The sequence below is a fragment of the Marmota marmota genome, unplaced genomic scaffold (genome assembly GCF_001458135.2).
Source record: "Marmota marmota marmota unplaced genomic scaffold, marMar, whole genome shotgun sequence".
Lineage (NCBI taxonomy): Eukaryota > Metazoa > Chordata > Mammalia > Rodentia > Sciuridae > Marmota > Marmota marmota.
In genome coordinates, this window is record NW_025999962.1 from 4,640,389 (window position 1) to 4,664,395 (window position 24,007).

The 24,007-nt window shown below is 55.3% G+C and overlaps 1 protein-coding gene across 4 annotated transcripts in view; it reads left to right on the plus strand.

The window, feature by feature from the left end:
* The window catches only part of Scube1 (signal peptide, CUB domain and EGF like domain containing 1), a 128,557-nt gene that overhangs the window by 35,584 nt on the left and 68,966 nt on the right, over nucleotides 1-24,007 (plus strand). For all 4 annotated transcript variants that reach the window (XM_015501751.2, XM_048803020.1, XM_048803021.1 and 1 more), the window contains exon 3: nucleotides 7,206-7,340. In XM_015501751.2, coding sequence (XP_015357237.2) covers nucleotides 7,206-7,340 — 135 coding nt within the window. The remainder of the gene's footprint in view (nucleotides 1-7,205; nucleotides 7,341-24,007) is intronic.

A 24,007-nucleotide genomic window follows, 5' to 3' on the forward strand; every position in this document is an offset into this window, starting at 1 on the left:
TGTACTACACATGAGCAAGCCTCCAGCAGACCACAGCCAGCTGTGCCCAGTTCTGGGCCAGCTTTAAGCCTCAGTAGACTGGGGCTAGTCTGAAAAGGCAGCAGGGGTGAGAGCCCAGAGCTATGAGAGACAGGCAGCTTTAGGAGCCAGGGGTCTCACCTGTAGAACAGAAGGCTGAGGTGGGCTGCACACTGCTATCTGAGGTGACTCGCTGTTCTTCCACTCTAGAGGGACTCCACTGTCCACAGCCTGCTTCTATACCTGTGATCCTGCCTGTCCAGAGCCCTGCCCAACAGTTATTCACATGCCCGGATGGGTTTGTGTTGCAGGACCCTCTGCTGAGGCTGGACCACCATCATTTCCTTTAATTTTCTAAACACCCCAGGAACACATATTACCTCTGCATTGTAGAACAGGAAACCCAGGCCTGACATGGCAGAGTGGCCTGCCCTCAGGTGCAGAGCAAGTACTCACTGAATCATGCATCCCATCTGGTGTGGCTTGGGGGAAGAGCCAGGCACCGTAGGTTTTGGTCACAGGTTGACACCATATAGACTATTCTAAGAAGGTGTGGTCAATAGTTTAAGCTACACAGCAAATCCCCCATCCCTAGAGACCTTGAGCAGCAGGGTCTACAGGGCAGTGTCTGGGGTGCAAGGCAAACAGCCCTAAAGGCCACAGCTTCAGCACAGCCCTGCCCCTCTGGCTAGCTCAGGATTTGGGTGTGACGGGGGCCTGCTGGGCTGGAAAGCTGATCCCTTCTCATGTGCTTCATCTCCTAGCCCTGAACTCAAACTCAGGCCCAGCCCAAGGGGCTGCACACCGCTAACCTGCTGGAGAATCAGGACCCTCAGAGAGGGCTTCAGCTGATGGCCAGAGCAGCAAGCAGACAGGTCCCAGAAGACCCTGGTCATGCTTCCTGCCTGCCTGCACCACAGCTCTGAACAGCTGAGGGACTGCCCCAGATCTTCAGAACCTGAGCCCCAAAGCTCTGAGACCCAGCATATTTTACCCAAAATCGAATCCATCTGGTTCTCGTTTATTTACACTTAACTCATCAAATGCAATTTTGCAAGAGCCACTCGATAGCCAAGAGGCATTATGCTTCAGCTGCCCCTGCCCTTCTGAAGGGTGCTGGGCTGGGCCAGGCTACAGCCTCAGGACCAGGTGGGATCCCTCAGTGCAGTAGGTCTGGCTGCCTCCCAGGATACTCCTCTGCCTCTGTTCCTGCCCTCAGTGGGAGCTGGAGCCAGGCAGGCATGACACACAGTAGGCTCCGGCAGTCGTGGAGACACAGTGGGGAGCAAGCACATACAGTCTCTGTTTCAAATCACGAAACATTCATGGGAAACACAAAGCAACCAAAACTGGATCCAGAAGTAATTTTTAGTTATAAATAACTACAGACCTGAATTCTTGGTCCAAAGGAAGACAGACAGACAGCTATTAATCAAAACAAACACTAGCACCTTGTGCCAAAAAGCAAACCTCAAGGGCAGACCACAGTCCTGCCCATAGAGGCCTTCTGGAAGCAGACGCCCTGATGGTCTGCTGGCGTAGCTCTGGGGACCCCTCCTGCTGGGAAACAACCCTGTCACTCAGCGAGACCCCATCCCTTGAGAGGTTGGTAGGGAGCAGGGTGGGGGCCTTAAGGCAGGTGCCTAGTGAGCAGATGCAGCAGTAGTCACAGCTAAGGCCGTCCACCCCCCACCCCAGTGCCAGACCTGTGCTCACGCAGGGCACTGCAGAGTGAAGCCAGGGAACCTGATCCCAGAGACCCTGTTGGGACCTTGGTGCAGTGACACCATATCCTTATTCAACTAGAGTCCTCAGTGGCCATTGGCCCATGGAGAGGAGATCAGGAAGGGGTGCTGGAGCCATGGAGAGCAGTGTACAGATGTACACTGAGGGCACTGAGTGTAGGGGGACACTGAGTTGCAAGCCAGAGCTGTGCCCTGGGAGCTGGACGGACAGCTGGGCAAGGTGGTAAGCACAAGATGACAGCCCCAGTGACGGGTGGGGGAGGACAGAGGGAAGGAACTCCAGGGACAAGATGCTCATGCCTAGGTGGCTGGGTGGGGTCAGGGCCATGAACTGAGCTGGAGTGAGGCCCTCCTTTGCCCCGTGCCAGGCCTGCCTTAGCACCTTGTCTGTCTCCGATCCTCCCATCTGCACCTCCCTCAGCCTTTGGCTGAACCATGAGTGCCCTCTGCACACCAGGGGTATGGTCCCTCTGTCTGCCCTCCCAGGCTCCGCAGTGTTCGTCACTTGCTATGGCTATCTCCAACCCCAGCAGTTGAGGACCCCTAAGGCAGGGGCAGCCAGGGCTCAGCTTCCTCTCCCTTTATTGCCTGCACCCCAGCCTGACCCAGAAGAATAAGGGGCTCCCTCAGGTCTGGTGGCACAACCTTAAAAGAGAGCTTATGTGTCAAAGGAGGGAGCATGTCCACTCCTGGAGGTGCAGGCTGAGAAGGGTGACCCGCTGGTCTCTCACAGAGCTGGGGCCTTGGGGTCCTCTGCACTCCGCATCTTTCAGCTTTGCTGCCAGTCAAAAGGATTTCCTGCAGGGAGCCTCCTAGAGTACGCTTTATAGTAGTGTCCCCATGCCTCGGGCTCCTTGCCTTCTGGGAACCTTTCTCTGTGGTTATAAATAAAGATAAAGGGCCGTAAGCTGCCGGCAGGATTCAGAGGCAGAGTGCTGGCCCAGATCCCCTAGGGATCCTGAACCCTGAATTGGAAACAGGCCACAGCCTCTGTGGTTGGTGACACCGTCAGGCTACACAGATATCTCCCTGCCAACCAAACCAAGGGAGAAGGGCCAGATAGGGCTGGTGTTTCAAGAGTCTTGGAGGGTCACAGGCCACAAAGCAGCTGGAGCCTAGGGTGGCATCATCTCCATGCCAAGTCTGGCTCTCCTTATCACCTTAACCCAAGATTTAGGACTCAGCCAGCCACTTTCCCTAATGGCTTCCAGAATTCTCTTGCTGGAATGGTCACAGGCTCTTCCGCTCCCTGGGTCTTATCCTGCCCCTTCTTCCAGCTTTTGCTTCCAAGCACCTCCTCTTCCTCCAGCCTCAGGTCACAGAGCTCCTTGTGCTCCTCCCTCCTCACAGGAAGCCTCTGATCCCTGTGCTATGGCCCAAAGCATCGGTGGCCCAGGGAGGGGGCTGCATCCATTTTGGTAGGTGTGCCGTGCTTATTCCTGAATGAACAAACAGAGACATTGAAGGTGGACTCCAAAGGGCAAAAAAACTTTGGCAAGGGGGACTAAGGCAGTAGGCAGGCGTTCATATGAACTCGGACACGTGTGAACCAGGGGTCGTGTTCAGAGAACAGAATCTGGAACAGTGAGCAGGCTGTGGTAGCCTAAACTGCACCCCTGTATGTGCCCCGGACCCAGGACATGCTCCACTGCGGTAGGCTGCCTGCCTGCGGGGAGTGAGCCCCTGGCCCCGCCATATGCAAGCACAGACCTTCCATGTCATGTCCCACCTCAGCCTGCCTCTCTGCTGTGAGCAGAGATATGAAGGAGATGCAGGTCTGTCCCCATCCAGGGCGGAGACTAGACAGCCAGGTCCTATGGTCCAGGCAGAGGAAGAAAACAATGCCACCTGATCTGGGAGTCAGGGAGGATGAATTCTGCCAGTCCTAGGAAGAAGTCACAGAAGGGTCTTGCTGGGTTCTGGAAAGATGAGTGCTTAGGGACAGGGGAGGGCAATTAGCACTGTCACCTGGGCAGCCTGCTCCTCCATGACTGGCCTGGACACTTTCTCATCCGCTCTGTATGGGCCCACTGGGCTTCGAATCCCCTTTCTGCCTCTACAGGGCCATGGGCAAGTCTCTTCCCCTCTCTGTGCATCCATGTTCTCTGAGAATCAGGAACAGTAAGAACTCTACCCCTAGCGTGGGGCTGTGTGTGCTTTAGCGAACCAGCGCCCAAGCCCTGAGCTGGGGCCTGGTGGCAGCGCGTGCTGTTGTGTGGGGTAATAAGGCCACAGTGCACCCAGCCAGCCCTAAGCTCACCTCTGAGTATGGGCATAGGGTGGGCAGGGTTCCCACACAGGGGCAGCCACCCAGGCCCATCAGTGCTGGCAACAGCCAATTAATTTACGGCAGAAAGGAAAGAGCCTGCTCATGCCACAGCCCTCCAGGAGAGCTTCCTGGAGGACAATTTGCGGTCCCCAAGCTTTGGAGCACTTCCTGCAGACAAGGCACTGCCAGGTCACCCTGGCAGGTCACTGCCCATGGGCCTTCAGGCATTAGGGGAAGAATTTGGGGAGCCTGACTCCCAGGTGTGGGCCCTCTTCTCTCCATAAGCACCCCTCTCATACAGAGTACTCCAAGTGCTGGGGGACCATGAAGCAGGGTGCGCTGATCCCCCCATTCCCACTTGTCAGAGCCAAAGACTGTTTCCCACAGTGCCCTGCTAAGCCTGATAGGGGCCTCCCAGTGTCCAGTCTGCCCTGGCTGGTGGGCAGCCATCTCACAAGCTCAGCTACCCCAGCTGGCTGCCCTCTAGCCCTCACTGTGGTCCTTTGTGAGGGCTAAAGACTTGGGGTGCAAGAGGTGTGAGGGGGACCCCAGGCCTGAAGGGACTCAGCATTCATGATTTTCGGCCCTATTAGGGAGCGTAGGGTGAGGCCTGTTTGGACACAGTGGAAAGGGTGCAGAAGGGCAGCCCCTCTTCCCGCCTGCTTAATCTGGGGCTTTATCATTTGGGAGTGAGGAAGAGAAATGTTTACATGGCCTTGCGTTTGTTTCAAATTATTCATCAGTGTTGGCGAGTCATTGTTCCCTGCTAGTGTAAACAGCCATGTCCCTAAGGCCAGCCACCCTGCCAGGTCACTGAGGGTTTGTAGATGTGTTACGTCAACTGCCCTTTGTGCTTTCAGTGAGGTGCAGAGCTGGGCCAGGCCAGATGGCTGCAGATGGGTGGCTCCAGGGGCAAAGCAGCATTTCTGCACTGAGTCCAGCGTTGGGGAATCTGGATCTACTTTGTTTGCCTCTCAGTTGAACCTTTCCCTGGGTGGGGAAGACAGGACACCAGGCAGAGAGCCTGAGAGCCCCGGGAAGAGAGGCAGCAACCAACTGCAGAGGCCCATGGCTACGTATGTGCCCTACCCGAGCATAGGTGCCTCCAGGGTCCTGTTGGGCCAGTGATGCTGCTGAGTCACTCAGTACTACTTGTAGCCAGCTGTCCCTGGAACTGACAGCCATGTGCTCAGGTTGGCACCCAGGTTCAAGCTTGCAGGAAGAGAGCCATTTCTTCATAGCATTTGTCTGAACACATGCACAGTAGACCTTGGACTTGAGTCCTGCCTTCACTTTGCCCATCTCATGGCTTGGCTCTGAACCTTTGTGTCCTCATCAGTAACAAGATGTGTCACATGGGTTGCTGAGAGTCCTGGTGAAGCCTCCGCCTGACACATCCTGACCCCCAGGGGAGGTGAGCTTTGTGTTACTAAGAGATGAGGAGGAAAAAGTGTCAGACCTAGAGCTGTTCATGTGCAGGTTGAAGGCCAATGCCACTGAGATGTGGAGGGGAGTCGGCCACTCACCGTACCTTAGGCCTGGCCCCAGTAAAGGTGCCATTGGCACTGGGCCTGCAGAGAGCCATCAGCAAGACTGTGTGGAGAAAAGTATTGAAAAAATGAATCCCCATCCCTCCTTCTGGGCTTCCCTGGGTCAGACTGTCAGGCTTAGGGTCTGATCACGCTGTGCCTCTCAGCAAGAGCCGCCTTTATATCTGAGCCTCAACCCCTGGTGACTTTTAGAGTTCAGAGCTCTGCTTCCCTCCTCTGGCTGCCACACGGCTGACATCTGAGCCTGCCAGAGAATAATGACAAGCCTCGCCTAGGGCCTCAAAGGCAGCCGCGGTCTCCTGGGTGGTAAAGTGCTCTGCTGTTCGAGGGCCTAAATAGGATCCAGCTGACACTGCTCCAGAACTGCGCTGTGCCAGGTTCATGGAAGGTCACTCTGCCGGCCTCTTCCCTTTCTCACATCCTTTTGGTCCCAGGAGTGAACGATGTCAGTGTTAGAACCGTCTGAAATCCTCAGTGCTGAAGTACATGTGCACGCGTGTGCTTATATACATGTGTGTGCATGTGTGCCCGCGTGTGAGTGTGTGTGTTGGGCATGGGGGACTGGCTAGAAGCAGCCAGTAGCTCACATTGTCATTGTGGTTTTATATATTTGCCTATTAAAATGACAATACAGCCATGGAACATTAAGGTTTAAGAAGCCCTTCTTTCATTAAACAAACTGACAGAGCGGGGCCTGTGGCTCCGGTAATTGAAACATGCTGCTGTCCAGACCAGAGCTCCATAAAGACTCTTTTCAGCCAGTCACACCCTTTGTGCCAGCAGCCTCTGGTCAAAAATGAGTGTCGGCACTGAGGTTTGTCCTCCCTCCCTCCCGGGGTGGGCCAGACCTCTCAGCAGCCTCCCCGACAGTCCCAGCAGCCAGAGGGCAGAATCTTTTCAAATCCTCCCCACCTTCTGGGCTTTTAAAATCCATCTGCCAGCCTGCACCTTAGGGTGGTGCAGGCCACCCTGGCCCCAACCTCCCCTTGGCTCCAGGGTCTTGTGCAGCTGGTTGTGAACTTGAGGAGGGCTGCAGAGTGGTGACGGCCGTCTGTGGTCGGCGAGGCTCTGTGTTTTGTGGGAGACAATTTGAGCTCCATCGTCTTCCTGGAGAGGGGGGATCCAGTGATGTCAGGGAGAGCCAGGGCTTGGGAGTCAGTGTACTAGGTTGGATCCCACGTGGTACCTTGGGCAAGTGACTTTGCCTCTCCCTCTCTCATTTCATCAACTATAAATGGGTTAATATACAAACATGGCTGCAGGGTTGCTGGGGGATTAGAGGGATGGATATGGGGGAGACACAGAGCTGTGCTAGGCACCCAGGAAACCACTAGGGTCCGCCTCCTCACAGCCGTTGTCCCTGACTACTTCTGTGGAGTCACTCTGGAGAGCACCGTTGTGGAGTGTAACTGTGGCACCATGGAGTACCTCGGTGATGCCATGGCATGTGTCTGGATACCCCCACGTGAGCTCCACCATGCAGCACACCCAGGGGTGCCCCTCTGGCAGCACCAAAGTCCTCCCTGGGGGGGTCCTTCAGCACAGTCTAGAGAAATCGGTGACATCAGTGTCCCGCCATCTCAGGTGGTGATCTCTCTCTGCCTTCTCTTCCTCTTCTCACAGATGTGGATGAGTGTCAGGACAACAATGGTGGCTGCCAGCAGATCTGCGTCAATGCCATGGGTAGCTATGAGTGTCAGTGCCACAGTGGCTTTTTCCTCAGTGACAACCAGCACACCTGCATCCACCGCTCCAATGGTGAGTACAGCCTCTTTCGAGCAGGCACACCGCCAGCCCCACAGAAACAGGCGGCCCCCAGAATCTCCCTCTCCACATGTGCACTCCAGGGGCCCCAGAGTCAAGGGAGTTTGGACAGGTGGCCTGTCTTGTGCTTCTGGTGTTGGAAACCTTCTGGGCTTCTTTCCTCTGCCACTACACCAGGTTGTTGGGATTTCCACTATGTGTGTATGGAGACAAGGGGACACAAATGGCAAATATGACCACAAAAGCCATCTTCCTTTCTGGATTGGGGGCCAGCTGTGGCCAGGAAGAATGGAGTCCCATTCTCAAGGATCCCCTTCTCCAAAGGGGGCTCGAGGTCTATAGGCTGTGCCACCTTCCTGTCTCTGAGTCTGCATGCTCACTGGGGTACCAGCCTGCTGAATATCCTTGTGATTGGGAGCCTGCTGCCCTCTGGAGGCCAGGTGGCATGGCAGGCCTGCCTGTGAGGTGCAGAGGGACCAGGAAAGATTCTGGCCAGAAGGGGAGCAGGCCTCGCCTGGGACAGAGCCTGGCCACAAGCCAAACCCAGCACGTGGAGATACTTGGTGTCAGGGCACTGGTGATCAAATCCTGAAGTTTGGGCCTAGGAAAGTGGGCCTGTAGGACAAGCTCCCAGGGAGAGGGGCCTTATGTGCAAAGACAGGGGATTTTCTCTTGGCTAAGACAGAAGTAAGTGCCAGAGTCCCTGGTAGGGCTGTGGGTTGCAGCAGAGCCAGTCAGGAAAGCAATGGCCAGAGCCAAGGCTCTGGAGGCCTGGCTGTTCTGAGTGGTCAAGGAAGATGTGAGGAAAAGGACAGGCCAGCCCCACTGCCCCTTCCCCATCACTGACCCTCGAGCAGGAGGCTGGAAGCCCAAGGCCGGGGCGTGGGCTCTCTCTAACACCAGACACCCAAGGAGTGGCTCACACAGAAGGCAGGGTTCAGAGAGGGCCACGTTGGACTAGCCAGAATGCAGCCCCCACCCCATCCCTGCCGTTCCTCAGGCAACTCCCTGAACTTCTCTGAGCCTCAGCCTTGTCCACAAAACAGGCCCATGGTGCTGACCAGCAGTGTCGGAGCTGGAAGGAGACCTGCATCCAGTGGAGGGTGCAGGAGGCCTGGGTGCTCTCTGGGAACCTGGGTGTAGTCTTGTTAGGAAAGGTCTTGTCCTGAGAAGGTGAAGGCGAAAACATCCAGAGTGCAAAGCTCGGGCGACAGAGCACTCATGCCTCAGGGAGCATCTCAGAATCTATTTGTTCTGGTATTTCTTCACAGTCAAGTCAGGCATACTGGTTGCTGACCTGGCAGTGTCCCCAGGAGGACCTAAAAGATGAGCTCCATGGCTCCCAGATCCTTGCTGCACCGGTATCATGCAGATGCCCACAGCCACCCCACAGGCCCATGGGCACATCTGGGCTGGCAGCAGTTCATTGGGCACCTTCCAGACCCCAGCTGTGGCACTGTAGGGTGGAGCTGCCCACGATGGAGTCCGACTTGGCATTAGAGGCGTGTTAGAAGCATGTCTGCGGAGAAGGAGTGTGGGAGGGAGAGTCCAGCTTTCCTCAAGGAAGGGGCTTCCCCAGGGTGACTGCTTCTGGTAGCTGTGACACTCCTGAGGCCAGGCTCCTGAGCACCTTTTTAGCACACGCAGGTGGTGTGTGCTTGTTCCTCTGAAGAGCACCTTTCTCCCTGGCAGATGCTGGAGGGAACTGAGACCCCTGGTTAAAATCAGATGGGCAGGAAAGACGCAAGCAAGAGACCAGAGGGCCTGTTTGTCACAGGGGCCTGTTTGGCCTGTCGGCATCACTGGGCTGAGGTGTCGGCAGGGGCAGTCAGGGGAGTTGGTTGTGGGGAGCCCACCAGGAGCTGCTCCACTGCTGTGAGGCTGAATGCTCCAGCTTCCCAGCTGCCCTCAAGGGAGGCGGGCTCAACCCTGTTGATGGGGAGGAAATGGAAGCCAGTCAGGTTAGGAAGACAGAGTTGGAGGGGAGCCCAGGCACTCTTGCTATGGGGCTCGCTGTCCAGGACGTAAGACTACTGAGGAAAGAAACAGGTAGTGAGACACATTAGCCAGAGTTTCCTCCTTGAAGAGGAGGCCACATTTGTGCAGAAATGGAATGTTGAGAAAGCACTACTTGGAAGTTTAGGGGCAGTATATAGGCAGGGCCTGTGCAAAGGCCCTGAGGTGGGAAGTCACCTTGTGCAGAATAAAAGGCATGCAAGATGGTGGAGAGCAGTGAGCAACAGGAGAAGAGCCCGGGATGAGGGTGCTAGAGGGGCCTGAGCCCCGGTGTGCTGGTAGGCCGTGGGCAGGAGTTTGGTTTTGTGCATAGGGCAGCCATGAGGAGTTTTTGAAGACTATAGAAATTAGGCCATAGGGAGAGTAGAGGGATCTATTTAGGAGGCTCTGGAACTTCCAGGGGCTGGGCCTCAGGTGAACTGTGCACTAGCTGAAGTATGGTGTGACCCTGGGCATGTGGATCACTCTACCCAAAGGCCCCTGGGGGACCATATCCTGATTTTTAAGTGAAACCAGAAATCCAGATTTAATCAGAATACAGATGTGGAGGCTTCAACCCCTCTCTGCATTAACTGATGTGTTAGTTTCAAGAAGACATTTCTTTCATTAGGATCTTTGGTGGAATCTCCAATTTGTAAATCTGAGCAACAAAGCAAAAAGAGAAAAACAAAAAACCCAGAGAATTTCTTTGGTGCCTCCCAAAGCATAAGCAGGAGCATTTCCAGGGTGGCAGAGGCTGTGTGGAGGGGCCAGCGGCTCAGGACGAGCTCACTGGACACAAACCACCTGGTCATCAATGCCCGGGAGAAGACAGGGACTTGGGTGCCTGGCAGCTTGCCCACCTCTCTGAGTCTGTGCTTTAATCAGCGTTTTTATTGCTGTGACCAAAAGACCTAACAAGAAATAGGAGAAATTTTATTTCATTTATTTTTCAGTTTCAGAGCTTTCAGTCCATAGATGATGACTCCATTGTTCAGGCCCGAGGTGAGACAGAACATCATGGCAGAAAAGTGTATAGGAGAAAAGCAGCCCAGAACCTGGCCACCAGGAAGCAGAAAGATCCCCTCTCACCAGGGACAAAATATAAACCCCAAAGGCACACCCCCAGACCTGCCTCCTCCAGCCATACCCTCCCTGCCTGCCACCATTAACCTCCCAGTTAATCTGTATCAGTGGATCAGTTAAGTCTCATAATCTATAAGCATTTCACCACTAAGGTTCTCGTGTTGTCTTGCAAACGAGCTTTTGGGAACACCTCACATCCAAACCATAACAGCCTCTCTGTGGTTGTGACAGTTGCTTACTACCAGTGCCAGTCACAATAAAGACTGTTATAGCTCAAGATCAGAGCGTGCCTGGAGGTGCTAGGACTGAGCTTGTTTTGCACTCAAGTGACCTCTGATTCTGTGGCTCCTGAGAGTGATGGATCCAGAGCCTTTTGCAAATTAGATTCCCTTGTGTCACTTGATTCCTCTAATGCCTGTCTAGCTCTCTGGGGCCTCCCAAAAACAAGGTGGGGCGGGGCACACAGGCTGGTTTTGTTTACATGGAGCTAATGCATGAGGGGGATCAGGCAGGGTCAGTTCAGACTGCTGGCTGAAAAACAAGGTCATGGACTGAGCCTTCTGAGTGGCCCCACTTCCCAGGTGCCAGCACATATTACCTGAGACTCTAGAGCTGGCCCAGGCTCCCAGCTCTAACTCTCTGTGCAGTCTCTGCAATCACTCCTGCTTCTTTGGGTCTGTTTCCTTTAAGAGGGGCCCAGGTACCCCTCTGTGGCCAGAGGGTGCCATCAGGGAAGTGCTGGCGGCAAGTACAGCACATGCCTCTAGGGGTAGGACACATGTAGACAGTTTCTCCAGGTCTTTAGAACTCAGGTTTGATTTGGGGACACACTCAGGCTGCTCCCTGTCCTTATTAAGTAAGAGGAGACCCTGAGTTGTTGAGTCTTGGCCGATCCCTCTGCCCAGCCCCTGGCCCAGCAAGTGCTGGCTACCCTTGGTTTGGCCCACAGCCAAGACCATGAGGGCCAGCCCTGGCCTCTGCTGCCCCTGGCGGTGCCTGGTTGCCCAGAAGCCGGTCCCTCTACCTCTCTCCCTCTCTCACACTAGCTCTCTTATCTTTAAAATATGTCGTATTTATGCTCCAAGAAGACTTTGCTTTGGGGATGAAGGTTCCCAGTGAAGAATTTCTTCTCAGGATCTGCCAGCATCCATGGGGCTGGAGAGTTCTCTGGAGACCTAGTGACAGCAGGCTCAGACTTCCTTCTCCGCCCTTGGTGCACTCACTCGCCATCCGCCAGGTACTCAGCGACCTCCAACCTCAGGCTTGGCTCTGGCGAAGCTCAATCTAGTAGGGGACGGAGTGCTGAGTAAGGGTCTGGGAGTTAGGATCTAGGAATCAGAGCCAGGAAGGCAAGCCCCAGAGCTTCTGTGGTTTTGTGGCTTCAGTTTTCTCAGAGCCCTCATTGTGAGTGGGGAGGGAGGGAAGAAGAGTACCAGGTGACAGGTAGTATGGAGCATCAGAACAGCACTCAGGTCACCACAGTGCCACTGCTCTCCTGGGCATCTGCCCAGGAACAGGGTGCCTATACTGCACACATGCAGGCTCCTGTTCCTCCGGCCAGGACACTGCACATTGATCTGAGTGTGTTTCATGGTCCGATTAAAGTTCTGCTGAGTTTGTTTAAACACTTGTATAAACTCCGGTAGGAAACTCCGTTGCCCCTTTTCCACGGCACTCCTTGTGGGACTCAGGGCCATGTGTCCACAAAGGTCAAGGCTTGGCATCATGAGTGACACTAGCTCTGGCCAGATTCAGAGGGGTCCAGGAGTAGGAGAACCTGGCTTCCAGAACACCTCCCCTGGATGGGCTGGTGGTGGGGAGAAAGCTACCCAGTAAGAGCAGCCCTGAGCACAGTCCCCGTGTTCCCTTGCCACATCTTCATGGTGCCCCACTTTCCACAGTAAGTAACTGAGACTCTGAGATGTTGAGCAGCTTACACAAGGTTACCAGAGGCATTGAGGGACAGTGCTCTGCCAGTCTGGCCCCAAGGTCCAGGCTTCTGAGCACCTGCTATGCAGAGAGCAGACACTGCAAAGGCTCCAGGAACCCCTCTTGGTGCCTGGCCCAGGTATAGTGAGACTCCAGCAAAGCCCTGAGGTACAGTGGAGACACCCCTGTGCCTCTTTAAGCACCAAGCGTTCCAAAACCATTTTGTGGTAGAAATTTTCTGGAATGTCTCATTTGCTTCCTTTCTCTCTTTGGGCAGCCTGAGTTGGCTTGGCCTCTTTTTTCCTATAATTTGCAATTTTTATTATGAACTTAGAGACAGCCACCCCTCTTAGAGACAGAGAGTATTTGTTAATGTTGGTCCCCATGCCGAATGTCCTCAGACCTTTGGGAATCACTTTTCTTTGGATATTGCCATTGCTGGCTATCTCTTGCCACTGTCCTGTGGCGGATCTCCCTCTGAAGATTGGCAGCCACCTTTTCCATAAACATCCAGATCAAAGACTAAGGAGCTGCCAGCTTGGCCAAAGTGCTGTGAGCTGTGGAGCCAGCTTCACGGATTTCCGAGTATCTAGGTATGCTGTGGATGGCCGGATTCTGAGACGATGGCCTCTGGTTAAATCAGACTAAGTTATGGTGCTTATTAAGCCATGGAAGAAGTATTTTGGAGATCTCTTCATTTTATTTGTAAGTTTATTAGGGTGAATACCCCAAGTTTAATTGGGGAAAAAATAATAGGAATCTTTAAAACTTTTTATTTGTAAACAATTGTGAATTCATAAGAAGCTGCAAAAATATTAAAGCTGGACTCCCCGTAGCCTTCCCACACATTCCTCTGAGAGCAGTGTCTTGCTTACGTCACTTGAGCACTGGAAACTGACTTTAGTGTGTGTACATGGCTCTGTGCTGTTTGTTTGGCTTTGTGGGGGTGGGGTACTAGGAATTGAACTCAGGGGCACTCAACCACTGAGCCACATCCCGGCTCTATTTTGTATTTTATTTAGAGACAGGGCCTCACTGAGTTGCTTAGCACCTCACTGTGGCTGAGGCTGGCTTTGAACTCATGATCCTCCTGTCTCAGCCTCCTGAGCCTCTGGGATTACAGGCCTGTGCCACCACACCTGGCAGTACTCTGTGCTGTTTTATTACACATGGGTTCACACAGCCACCATCATTAAGAATTCATGTTTTAGGAATGACCAGATACTCTTTGCCAGGCATTGCTATGAGCACTGGGCTGGGACTAGGAGGGCTGTGTCATTTAATGTCCAAGCCAGTGCACTGTCAAGAGTGAAAGGAGGCACAGTGAGTAGCCCTGCCAGGTAGCAGGTGTGAAGTGGGTCCAGGCAGGCCCAGGGATGATCCCCTAATATCTCTGCATTTGACCCCTTGAGCCCTAGGAGGGGGGCACCAGCCACACCCATGCAGAATCTGTGGGTCAGAAACAGGTAAGTACTGTGTGCCCAGAGTCACATGACTCCTAGGGGTGGTGGTAGAACTAGGACCCAGGTGGTCTAGGTTCAAGTCGTGATCACCTCCCATGGCTGCACCCCAGTGTTTAAAGGAACTATAGCTATCTTCTTCCCTCCCCCTCCCTCTTTGGGTGTGCAAATTGAGTTCTAAAGAGAAGAATTTCCTCACAGCTTGGATTCAGGAGGTGGAGTCCAACCCTGCACAGGCCTGGACATGGTGTGCTGGGTGGTCAGCATGGGCCCTGAGGGGCAGGGCCTCAGGCTTCAGCCCGTGGGCTGGTTAAGGCAGAGGACACTGAGCTCTGAGGGACTGAGAGGATGGGAGCCAGAGCAGGGAGAGGGCCGGGGAGGCTGGCAGGACGACGGTGCAGTGCTCCCCCCTCCTCGTTCCTGTCTGCACATACTCTTCTCACTGGAGGCTCTGCTCAGACCCCTGCCTGGGGCCAGGGCTTTCCTGGCATGGTGCGTCTGACTGTCTCCAGAGGGGCGGCCGCGCCAGACTCTCCTGCCCGGGGCCCTCCTCCCCTCGCCCTGTTGATGGGCCAGGGGCTCTTCTGTCCAGGCCAGCCTGGCCTCTCACCATGGCTAAGATTTCATCTGGGTCCTGGCGTTCCAGAGGCTTCTTGTCTATTGTAGAGGGCGGCCCAGGAGCCAGAGCCACTCCCACGGCTGGCAGAACCCATGCTCAGGAGGACTTGGACCTTGCTGCGAAACGGGCACCTGTCAGTCGTGGGGAGAGGGGTGTGACCCCGTTTTAAGATACCACTTGACTTGGACAGAGACGAGCGTGCGTGAGAGCAGGATGGCCATGGGGAGGCAGGGGCATCAGGGAAGGTGACAGGAAGGTGACTGAGGGAGAGGTGACAGGAAGGTGGCTGAGGGCAAAGTGACAGGACGGTGGCTGAGGAAGAGCTGATAGGAAGGTGGCTGAGGGAGAGGTGACAAGAGGGTGACTGAAGGAGAGGTGACAGGGAGGTGACTGAAGAGAAGGTGACAGGAAGGTGACTGAAGGAGAGGTGACAGGAAGGTGGCTGAGGGGAAAGTGACAGGACGGTGGCTGAGGAAGAGCTGATAGGAAGGTGGTTGAGGGTAATGTGACAGGAAGGTGACTGAGGGGAAGGTGACAGGAAGGTAGCTGAGGGGAAGGTGACAGGAAGGTGACTGAAGGAGAGGTGACAGGGAGGTGACTGAAGAGAAGGTGACAGAAAAATGGTTGAGGGAGGTGACAAAAGGGTGATGGAGAGGGGAAGGTGATGAGGGTGACTGAAGAGAAGGTGACAGGAAGGTGACTGAGAAGGAGGTGACAAGAGGGTGGCTGAAGGGAAAGTGACAGAAGGATGACTGAAAGGAAGGTAACAGGAAGATGGCTGGTGGAGGTGACAGGAAGATGATTGAAGGGAAGGTGACAGAAGAATGGTTAAGGGGAAGGTGACAATAGGACAGCTGAGGAGAAGGTGACAGGAGGGTGGCGGAAGGGGAGGTGGCAGGAGGATGACTGAAGGGAAGGTGACAAGAGGATGACTAAGGGGGAGGTGACAGTATCTCTAAGGAAAAGATGACAGGAAGATGTCTGAATGTCTGAAGGAGAGGTGACAGGAGGATGGCTGAGAGGAAAGTGACAGGATGTCTGAGGGGAGGGTGACAGGATGAGGGGAAGATGACGAGATGAAACGGGAGAATGGCTCGGGGGGAGGCGAGAGGCAGGCTGGCAGAACTTCAGCAGAGCCCTGTCTGCCTCGCGGCTGCTCTTGAGACTGTCCTGTGCCCTGTCACGTAGGTGCGGAACACTTCAGTGGTCAAGGTGAGCCTTGTTCTCTCTGTAACATGGGAAGCAGGGGTCAGCGGAGCCGAGTGATCAGCCAGTCTCTCCTTTCTGTTTTTCTTCTTACTGGGCCGGGGGTGACCACAGGGGCTTGTGCGTGCTGGGCGGGTCTCTGCTTCTTAAGAAGCCGAACTGCTTCATCTCCCCCACTGTCTCACTCAGCGTGTGATTGACGGTGTTCAGGAAAGACTTGTGCAAAGTGTCGATGCCACTCTGCCTCTCCTGAATGGCTGGCTCCCCCCTGGCCCCAGCTGGGTCTGAAATGATCACAGGGACTTGGCATGTGAGACAGGAAAAGCTCAGGAGTTAGGGCTTCACCGAGTCAGGAGCTTGGGCACTGCGGAGTTTCAGATCTCCCTGCACGTGTTCTCAGGGCTGGGGGAAGCAGGACTCTGCCTGGCATAGGTAGGCACTCAGATGACCCTGGGCCCAGCTTCCTCCATCCCACCTCTGCATATTGCACTTGGAAGCCCCACCTTCATGCCAGGGGACACCTCGAGATAAATAAACCTGAAGCAGATGCCCACCAAATGGTGCAGGGAGGGCTCTGGAGGCGCATCACCAGAGCCACAGGAGGCCAGGCAAGAGCTAGCCAGGCCCGTCTCCAGCTCCCTCAGCCCATCATTCAGCAAAGAAGACTGCAGGCTGCTTAGACCCCGCTGTGATAGCAGAACACCTGAGAGTGGGCGTTTGTTTCTCACTGATATGGGAGCCTAGAAGTCCAAGAACTAAGCACCAGCAGATTCCATGTCTGGTGAGGACTCTGCTTCACAGATGTGCCACCTCTTGCTGTGTTCTCAGCGTGGTACAAAGAGGCCTAGCTAGTCCCCTTCAGCCCTTTTACGGGGTACCAATGCTATCTATGAGGGCGGAGTCCTCAGCTTAATCACCTCCGGAGGCCCCGCCTCTTAATCCTGTTGGTTGGAGAGTCTGTTTCCATGTGAATTTTGGAGGGGACACAAACATTCAAACTAGAGCACATACTTACTGCATGGTGGGCTTCAAAGTGAAGTGTTTCCTGGCCGGCATCCAGCTCCTGAGGACTTGGAGGCAAGGCCTCATGTGGCACAGGCGCTCCAGTTGCTGTGGTCAGAGCTGCACTGACAGCCAGGTACGCCCTGCTGAGTCCTGAGCCCACAGCTCCAAGCCCACAGCAGTGTCAGGACCAACTGGGGCTCCTTGGCAAAGGTCACTTGAGAGGTTCTGGGTGCAGACTTTGTGGGTCTGGATCGGGGCGGAAGGCTGGTGGCTCTCACCACAAGAGCAGTCTCTGTGGTCAGCTCATTCTCAGCCCTCCCACCCCACCTCCTCTGGGCCGGTCCTTGATCCTCTTCTTGACTTTGTGTTCAGCTCTGCCCTTCCTCCTTTCCCTAGTCCTGGGCCTCCAGGCTGACTGGACACCACCCTTGCCCAGCCCTTCCTCAGCCACAGGCACCCTTGCCAGGCCCAGCTTCACCTCCCTTCGCTGTGGTTTCCCGCCTAGGAATACGCTGATGCTTGAAGCCACCCTGTGAAGTGTGTCACATGAGCACTGCCATGCCCCTGAGGAGGGAAGCAGCTTCCCCTGCTGCTCTGCGAGGGAGCACTTCAGGATCAGGAGGTGGATTTCTGAAGTCAAAGCCAGCTCTTTTTCTCCTGCTCTCCCAAGTCCCTCTTGAGCTGCCCAGCCACACGGTGGCTTAGCATTCCGTCAGTGGGCCGTTCGGGCTTCTGTTGGCTCCCAGAATGTGATTCCCACATCACGGAGCTAGACCAGGCCTGGGTTCCAGGGGCCCCTGTGTGTCCCCTGCAGGGTCAGAACATCATTTCCAGGGCTTTCCATCATCACTTGTGGGGGCTGGGGCAGGCCACGTGGGGCTGTAGCCTGCTGCTGCTGCTGCAGACCAGGTGGGCAGGAGAACAAACAGCTCTCACGCTTAGCTGGGAGATTTATGGAGCTACTGGAGGGGGCCTGTCCTGGCCCTGTGCGGTCCGGAATGGCCCTCAAGGCGGGGACAATAAATCCAGCCCATTATTTTTTACGAGCCTCCCACCCCATAAACAACTCCCTTGGCTGGTAAGGCAGCTTCACGCACTTCTAGCCTGGCCTCGAGCCGGCGCCAGGGGCACCCTCAGGCCGACTTCTCAACATTAGAGGCAGAAATTTCCCCCAAGCTGTAGAACCTTAGGTCTGGAGGAGTGGATGGTGTGGTGTGAAGGCGAGCCATAGCTGAGGGCACAGGGTAAGAGTTGGCCTGGCCCTGGATGTCGTCTCAGCAGCAAGTCCTAGGGCCTTGGTTTCTTATCTGTAAAATGGGACTGACCTGAGTATCTTCCATTACAGAATGGTTGTGCGGGTTAGAATGAGACATATCCAGCACCATATCTCCCAGGGTGGCGGCCTCCCCAGGTGGGCAGAACCGGGCCCAGCTGTTATGGGCATCACACATCATCCTAGGCACCGCAACTGAGCACAACCATGGGCCCAGCACTGTGCCTAGACCTTGGTACAAGTCATTGTACCTGAGTACAGTCTGTAGGTGAGAAGACAGAGGCTGAGTTGTGAAGAATTTTGCCCACAAGAGTAAGGAGCAGAAGAGGCAGAATTTGACTCCACTCTATCTGCTTCGTGTCTGCACAGTGGCTGGAAGACAGGAGCAGAGGTTGCTCTGTAGCCTAGACCCCAGGGACACAGGGAGACCCCACCTCCCCACACCACCCTCCTCTGGGGGCCTGGACTGCCAGCCTCTGGCCGAATGGGCACAGCAGCCAACACCAGGTCCCCCTGCCCTGTCGAACCCTCTGAGGGCAGCTGGGGCCAGTGCTCCACCCAGCCCCTGACCACATTATGCCCCGCTGGACCTCTCATGACTCCCCACAGGGCCCTGGCTCAGCCCTCTGCAGCCCTCTTGTGTTGCCAACAGAGCCCTTGGTGCTCTGCCACCTGTCTCCGCTCCCACTGCTGCCTCTGTTTGGAACATCCTGCCCACCTGGCCGTTGCATCCCTTCTCTCTGCAGGCCTCCTGCTTCCCCAGGCAGAGCCAGTGGGCCCTGCCTTGACACCCCTTTCTGACCCCACCTCAGCCTCCCTGCACTGCCCACTCTGGCTCTGCACCAGGCTTTTCTTCCTCACATAATGACCCCTGCACCCTGCTGTCCAGCATGGATCCTGGTTGGGAGTGGGCAGTCAGGAAAGGCGAAGAAAGAGTGTCATCAGAACCCAAAGGGCCTTTCCTGGGCCAAAAGCTGGCCCACATGCCTGTTCTAGGAGAAGGTAACAGTAGCCTGTCCGCCAACACGCTGATGGCAGAGCTGGGACTTGCCCTGGGCCTCTTGGCTCCAAGCTGGAGCCCATCCTCACACATTACAGCCCAGGCCCAGCTTCCCCCCGGAGTTTGTGGTCATGGCCCAGGGTGTGAGGAGTTGTGCAGATCCAGGGCTTTGGATGTAAAAACCTCTGGGCAGAGGCCTGCTTGGCTGTGGGGAGCCAGCATGGTCATCCGGGATCGTTTGGGGTCTGATTCCTCTCCAGACTCTGTGGGCCTTTTTGCCAGCCATGAAGTCTCAGGCTGATCTGACAGGACATCTGCCCAGCATCCCCTCCCTGCCCCTGAACCACCCCCAGGGCCTCATCCCCAGCCAGGACCAGCTCCGCAGACTCCTATCTCCAGTTGGTGGCCACTTGATCCTCTCCCAAGGCTCCTTCTGTATGTATGTTCCATCCTGTTTTCTCCTGTTCCTTTTCAGTCCCTGCCCAGCCCCTCCTGGGCCTCCTCCCCCTCCTGCCCCTCCCTGGCTTCTTTAGTCTCCCCTGGCTCCCACCCTGACCTGGGAGCAGCCTGAACAGGGTCTGCTGTCCCACTTACTCAAAACCTAAAGCATTATCTTCCCATCCCCCCAGCCTCAGTGAGGAGGGGCCCCAACACTGGACCTACCCTTGGCCCCTGCCCTTTCCTGCTGCCCTCCCTTCATGACCACACATTGCCTCTCAAGCCCAGCACCTTCTCACCCCCTCACTCCACCTTTTTTCTTTAAGCACCCAGGAGTACCAGCTGGCCTCCCTGCCTCTGCCTGTCCCCTCCCCCACACCATAATGAGGTGCTGTCTCCAGAGCCCAGCTCAGGTCTGCCCCACCCTGCTGCATCCCACCTTTGCTGCCTTCTGAGGACTTCCAGCCACTCCTCCTGCCTGCCACCCTCCCTTCACACACACATACCCTCGCCCATGGTGAACCTGGGCATACTGGCTCTGGACTTGAATGCCATTTCCCATCCCCTCTCTTTTTGAAAAGCTCTTACTCCAGTGCCCAGCTCAGTTTCACCTGCTCTGCGCAGCTGGCTCTGATTCAGGCAGCGCATCTTCCTCCTGACTCGGACTTCTGTGGTTCAGATGGCTCCATCCTCTGCTGGAGGGCTGGCCTGCAACCGCCTGAGAAGGGCAGGGACATTGTCCAAGTTGTCTCGAATTTCCCATGTCAGATATGGGGCTGTGTGCAGAGAAAACCCATCAAGTAGAAGAGAAGAGAACTCGGTTCATGTCATGTGGGGGATGACACCTGCCGTGTGTGGCATCAGTTTTACAGAATGCTCTTTTGTCCCAAAGCTGAGCGGTGGGGCTCAGGCTGCCCAGGTCTTGGTGGGATGCCACTACTGTTTTCTTGCCTGGTCCCCCTCGGCCTGCCAGGCTTCTTTCTCCTCCCCAGGCCCCTCTAGCAGGGCAGTCCAAGTTCATGTCAGAAGTTCAGGGATTCCTCAACCTCCCCTGCCCAGCCTTCCACTGTGTGAGCTGACTCCTTGAAGAGAACCCCTTTCCTTCCCTGCCCAGACCCTGGCTCATGTACCCAGGCACATCACCATGTGTATCCACACACTGGTTGACTGAGTGAAGTGACAGGTTATTGAAGATTGGCCTCAGTGCCCGAAAGTAGCTGTTCCTTCCCTGTGGAACACTGACCCATGCTCTTGAAAAAAGAGCAAGGTCCTCCATGTAGATGAAGTATCTGTCTACTGGGCCCCAAACCCTTGGAGCTCTTTAATCCTCAAGGTTCTGGGAAACAACAGCTGCCCCTGTGGTGCTGAGGGGGCAGGCACAGTCGGTGGGGCGGCAGACAGCCCAGCCCTGCTCCACGGTGCAGCAGGGTGCTCTCTCCAACTCCTGGGGGCACAGTAGTGGACAGTCACTGCTGTAGCTCTAGGGAGCTGCTCACACCCTGAGAAAATCTCCTAGTAGTGTAGCCCTGCTGCTCTTGGGTCTCCAAGGACCACCATGGGAGCCCTGATGGGGTGCTGCCATAGGGACCCCATGCCTGGGTTTTGTCCTTCTGGTCACTTATTAGAAAGGAGAAACAGACTTGTTTCCTGGTCAAGGCCTAAGTGTGGCACTGGACAACCTATTCCCCATAACATCCTTTAGGGTGTCCATGGAAGGAGGGGTAGGATTGATGTGTCAAATATTCGGTGCCTATTTAAACTAGGGCTTCGGATAAACCCGATTTTTTCAGTATCACCCATGCAACAATGGGAGCATACTTATCAGAAAGTATTTATTGTTTATGTGAAATCCAGGTCTAACTGGGCAGGCTGGATTGTTATTTGCTAAATCTGGCAACCCGAAGGAGGGAAGGACAGCTCCCGCCACCTGGCCTGAGGCTGCAGGAGCCCAGTGTCTCAGCCAGGCTTTCTCTGAGGTCCTATCCTGGGAGGCTTGGACTTGACTGTGGTGACTCCTAGTGACTAGCCTGGGAAACTTCAGGAGGGGCAGGGGAAGGACGTTAGTCCTGGGAGAGGCCAGCCTTCCTGGAGCAACCCCTGCATCTGAGAGGGCTGTCAGGAAGCAGAGCAGGGTGCAGTCCCTCATGCCTGCCTTTAGCCCTACAAGAGGCCTTCGTCTCCCTGCTTCACAGATAAGAAACAGCAAGTTCTGAGACCTCACACCTCAGAGGGCCAGAATGGGGACATAAGCCAGTGCTGAGTTCACAAAGCCCACCTCAGTGCCACCCACGCCCACAAGGCCCCAGGCAGCTCTGCAAATGCCCATCCATATGTCTGTGCAGACTGCTGTCCAGTCCTCAGGACTGGTCAAGGCCCCAGGGGGCGGGTGTGGCCACCAAAGGCCAGAGATTGGCGTCTACTGCTGCTTCCCAGAAAGCAGGGCCAGCCCTCCACTCTCATCCGGCACTCCAGGGGCCAGCACAGGCTCCGTTCTGTCTGGCCATCCACCTGTGGCTACAGTGCCTGTCCCCCTGGGGGGCAACCGTGGCACTGAACTTGGTCCCAAGCTGAAAATGAACCTGTGGGTCGGCGCCCTTGGTTCTGCTGTCTCAGGTGGAGCAGCAGAGCTTTGGGAGCCACCCCTGGTGTGACAGGCAGAATGCTGAGATGCTCTGTGACCCAGGACAGCCCTGGTAGAAGAGGAGCGGCTCCATCAAGATAGTCTCCAAGGCTTCTTCCAAGCCAGTGGCTTGCTAGTGAACATGAAGCAGAATGGCAGCTTTTAAGCTGCCCAGGCCCTTCACTGGGGCATCAGCCATGCAACCCGCAGGAGTTTGGTCAGCACCTGCCATGGCTGCCCCTGTGGTGCTGTGGAGCAGGGCAGGGTGAGAGGCACGGACAAGGGGCAGGTGCACCTAAGTGGGATCTTGGGGCTGAAACAAAGAAGGCCCCCCCCCCCGACCCCTGTGGGATGGAAGGCACAGGTGCAAGTGAGCAGGTAAACACGGGGGCAGCTCTCGGGGCAGAATATGGCGGGGTGGGGGGGCTAGCCAGGCAGCTTCCTGGGGCCCTGATGGGGCTATGAGACCCACAGGAGGGACTGGGGGATAAGGACAGCAGGGCTGGTGGGAAGGGAAGAAGAAGAGTGGGCAGATCAGGTGACACACCCAGCTGGGACCTAGGGCCCCAGATGCCCCAGGGGAGAAACTTTCCCCTTTGTTCAAAACGGTGTATCAACCAAAGTAGGTGGGGTAGTGAGGAGGAGGATGGAAGGAGCAGAGTCCCCAAGGACTGACAAGTGGGCACCAGGGCTGGTGGGAAAAGATGTGAGCACTTGAGTGTTGGTATGGCTGACAGAGGTTGGAGTCCCTCTCCACCCACAAATTGGGAGACAAGTGCCTTTACCTCTCCAAGACACAGCATCCGCACCATCATGTGGGACTGCAGATGGTCCCTGGCAATCAGCTGTGGAGATGTGTTCAGGTGGGGAGGTTTGCTGAGAGCCAGCTCCACTGAGGAGATCTGGGCAGGTGAAGCCCATGGTCAGCAGTCACTCATTCCCAGGTGGTGCTATCTTGGGCTCATTGTTAGCTGGGGGTCTCATCTGAGGTACACGGCTGCTGGTGCCCCTCCAGGCCTGAGTTTTTCCCAGAGGAGGTAAGTTAGGGTTCAGGATGGGAGGTAGAGCCCTGGTTTCTGCTGAATCCCAGGCTGCATAACAAAAGGCTCTGGATACACACTCCAGATGTTAACCTGCAACTGGCAGGGGGGCTGCAGGTTCCCTGCATCCAGGACCAGCCGGGGCCTGGAGACCAAGGCACTACTGTTGCCTGAGTGCCAGCCTCTCTTCTGATGAGAGTCCAAAGCCCAGAATGGCTGCACCCAAGTCCTCAAAGCATTTGCATTCAACAAATGTTCCATGTGTATTCCCTCCAACATGAGCAGCCCAGGCCCTGCCACCTCAAAGTGGGGACAGTGTGTAACTAGCCAGTTATAATTAGTGTGGCAGGCTCTGTGATCGAGGAGGGAGGTCAGAGAACTGTTGGGGGAGGGTCAAGCACAGCCCCTAATACCACCAAGGGACTTGGGGAGCAGATGGGAACAAAGAGAGCTGCCTGGAAGAGGTGACCCCAAACAGGATCTCAGATAACACATCAGATATTGCCAAAGAAGGGAGCGGGAGTGTGACCTCGCAGAGGAAAGCACATTCACAAGGAAACTTGGCGAGGAGGGAGAGAGGCCGAACAGGGCTCTGGTACCTAGGGCTTGGGTGGAACATGCAGACAAGCTAGAGGGTAGCTGGCAGGAGTCAGAGGACGGAGTGCCTGGTCCTGTTGGTCCTCGGCAGAGGCTTGTGTGTGTGTGTGTGTGTGTGTGTGTGGTTTTTTTGCTGTGGGAGGACATAGTCATATTTATTTATTTTTTTTTATTTATTTTTTTTTATTGTTGGTTGTTCAAAACATTACATAGTTCTTGATATATCATCTTTCACACTTTGCTTCAAGTGGGTTATGAACTCCCATTTTTAGCCCATATACAGATTGCAGAATCACATCAATTACACATCCATTGATTTACACATTGCCATACTAGTGTCTGTTGTATTCTGCTACCTTTCCTATCCTCTACTATCCCCCCTCCCCTCCCCTC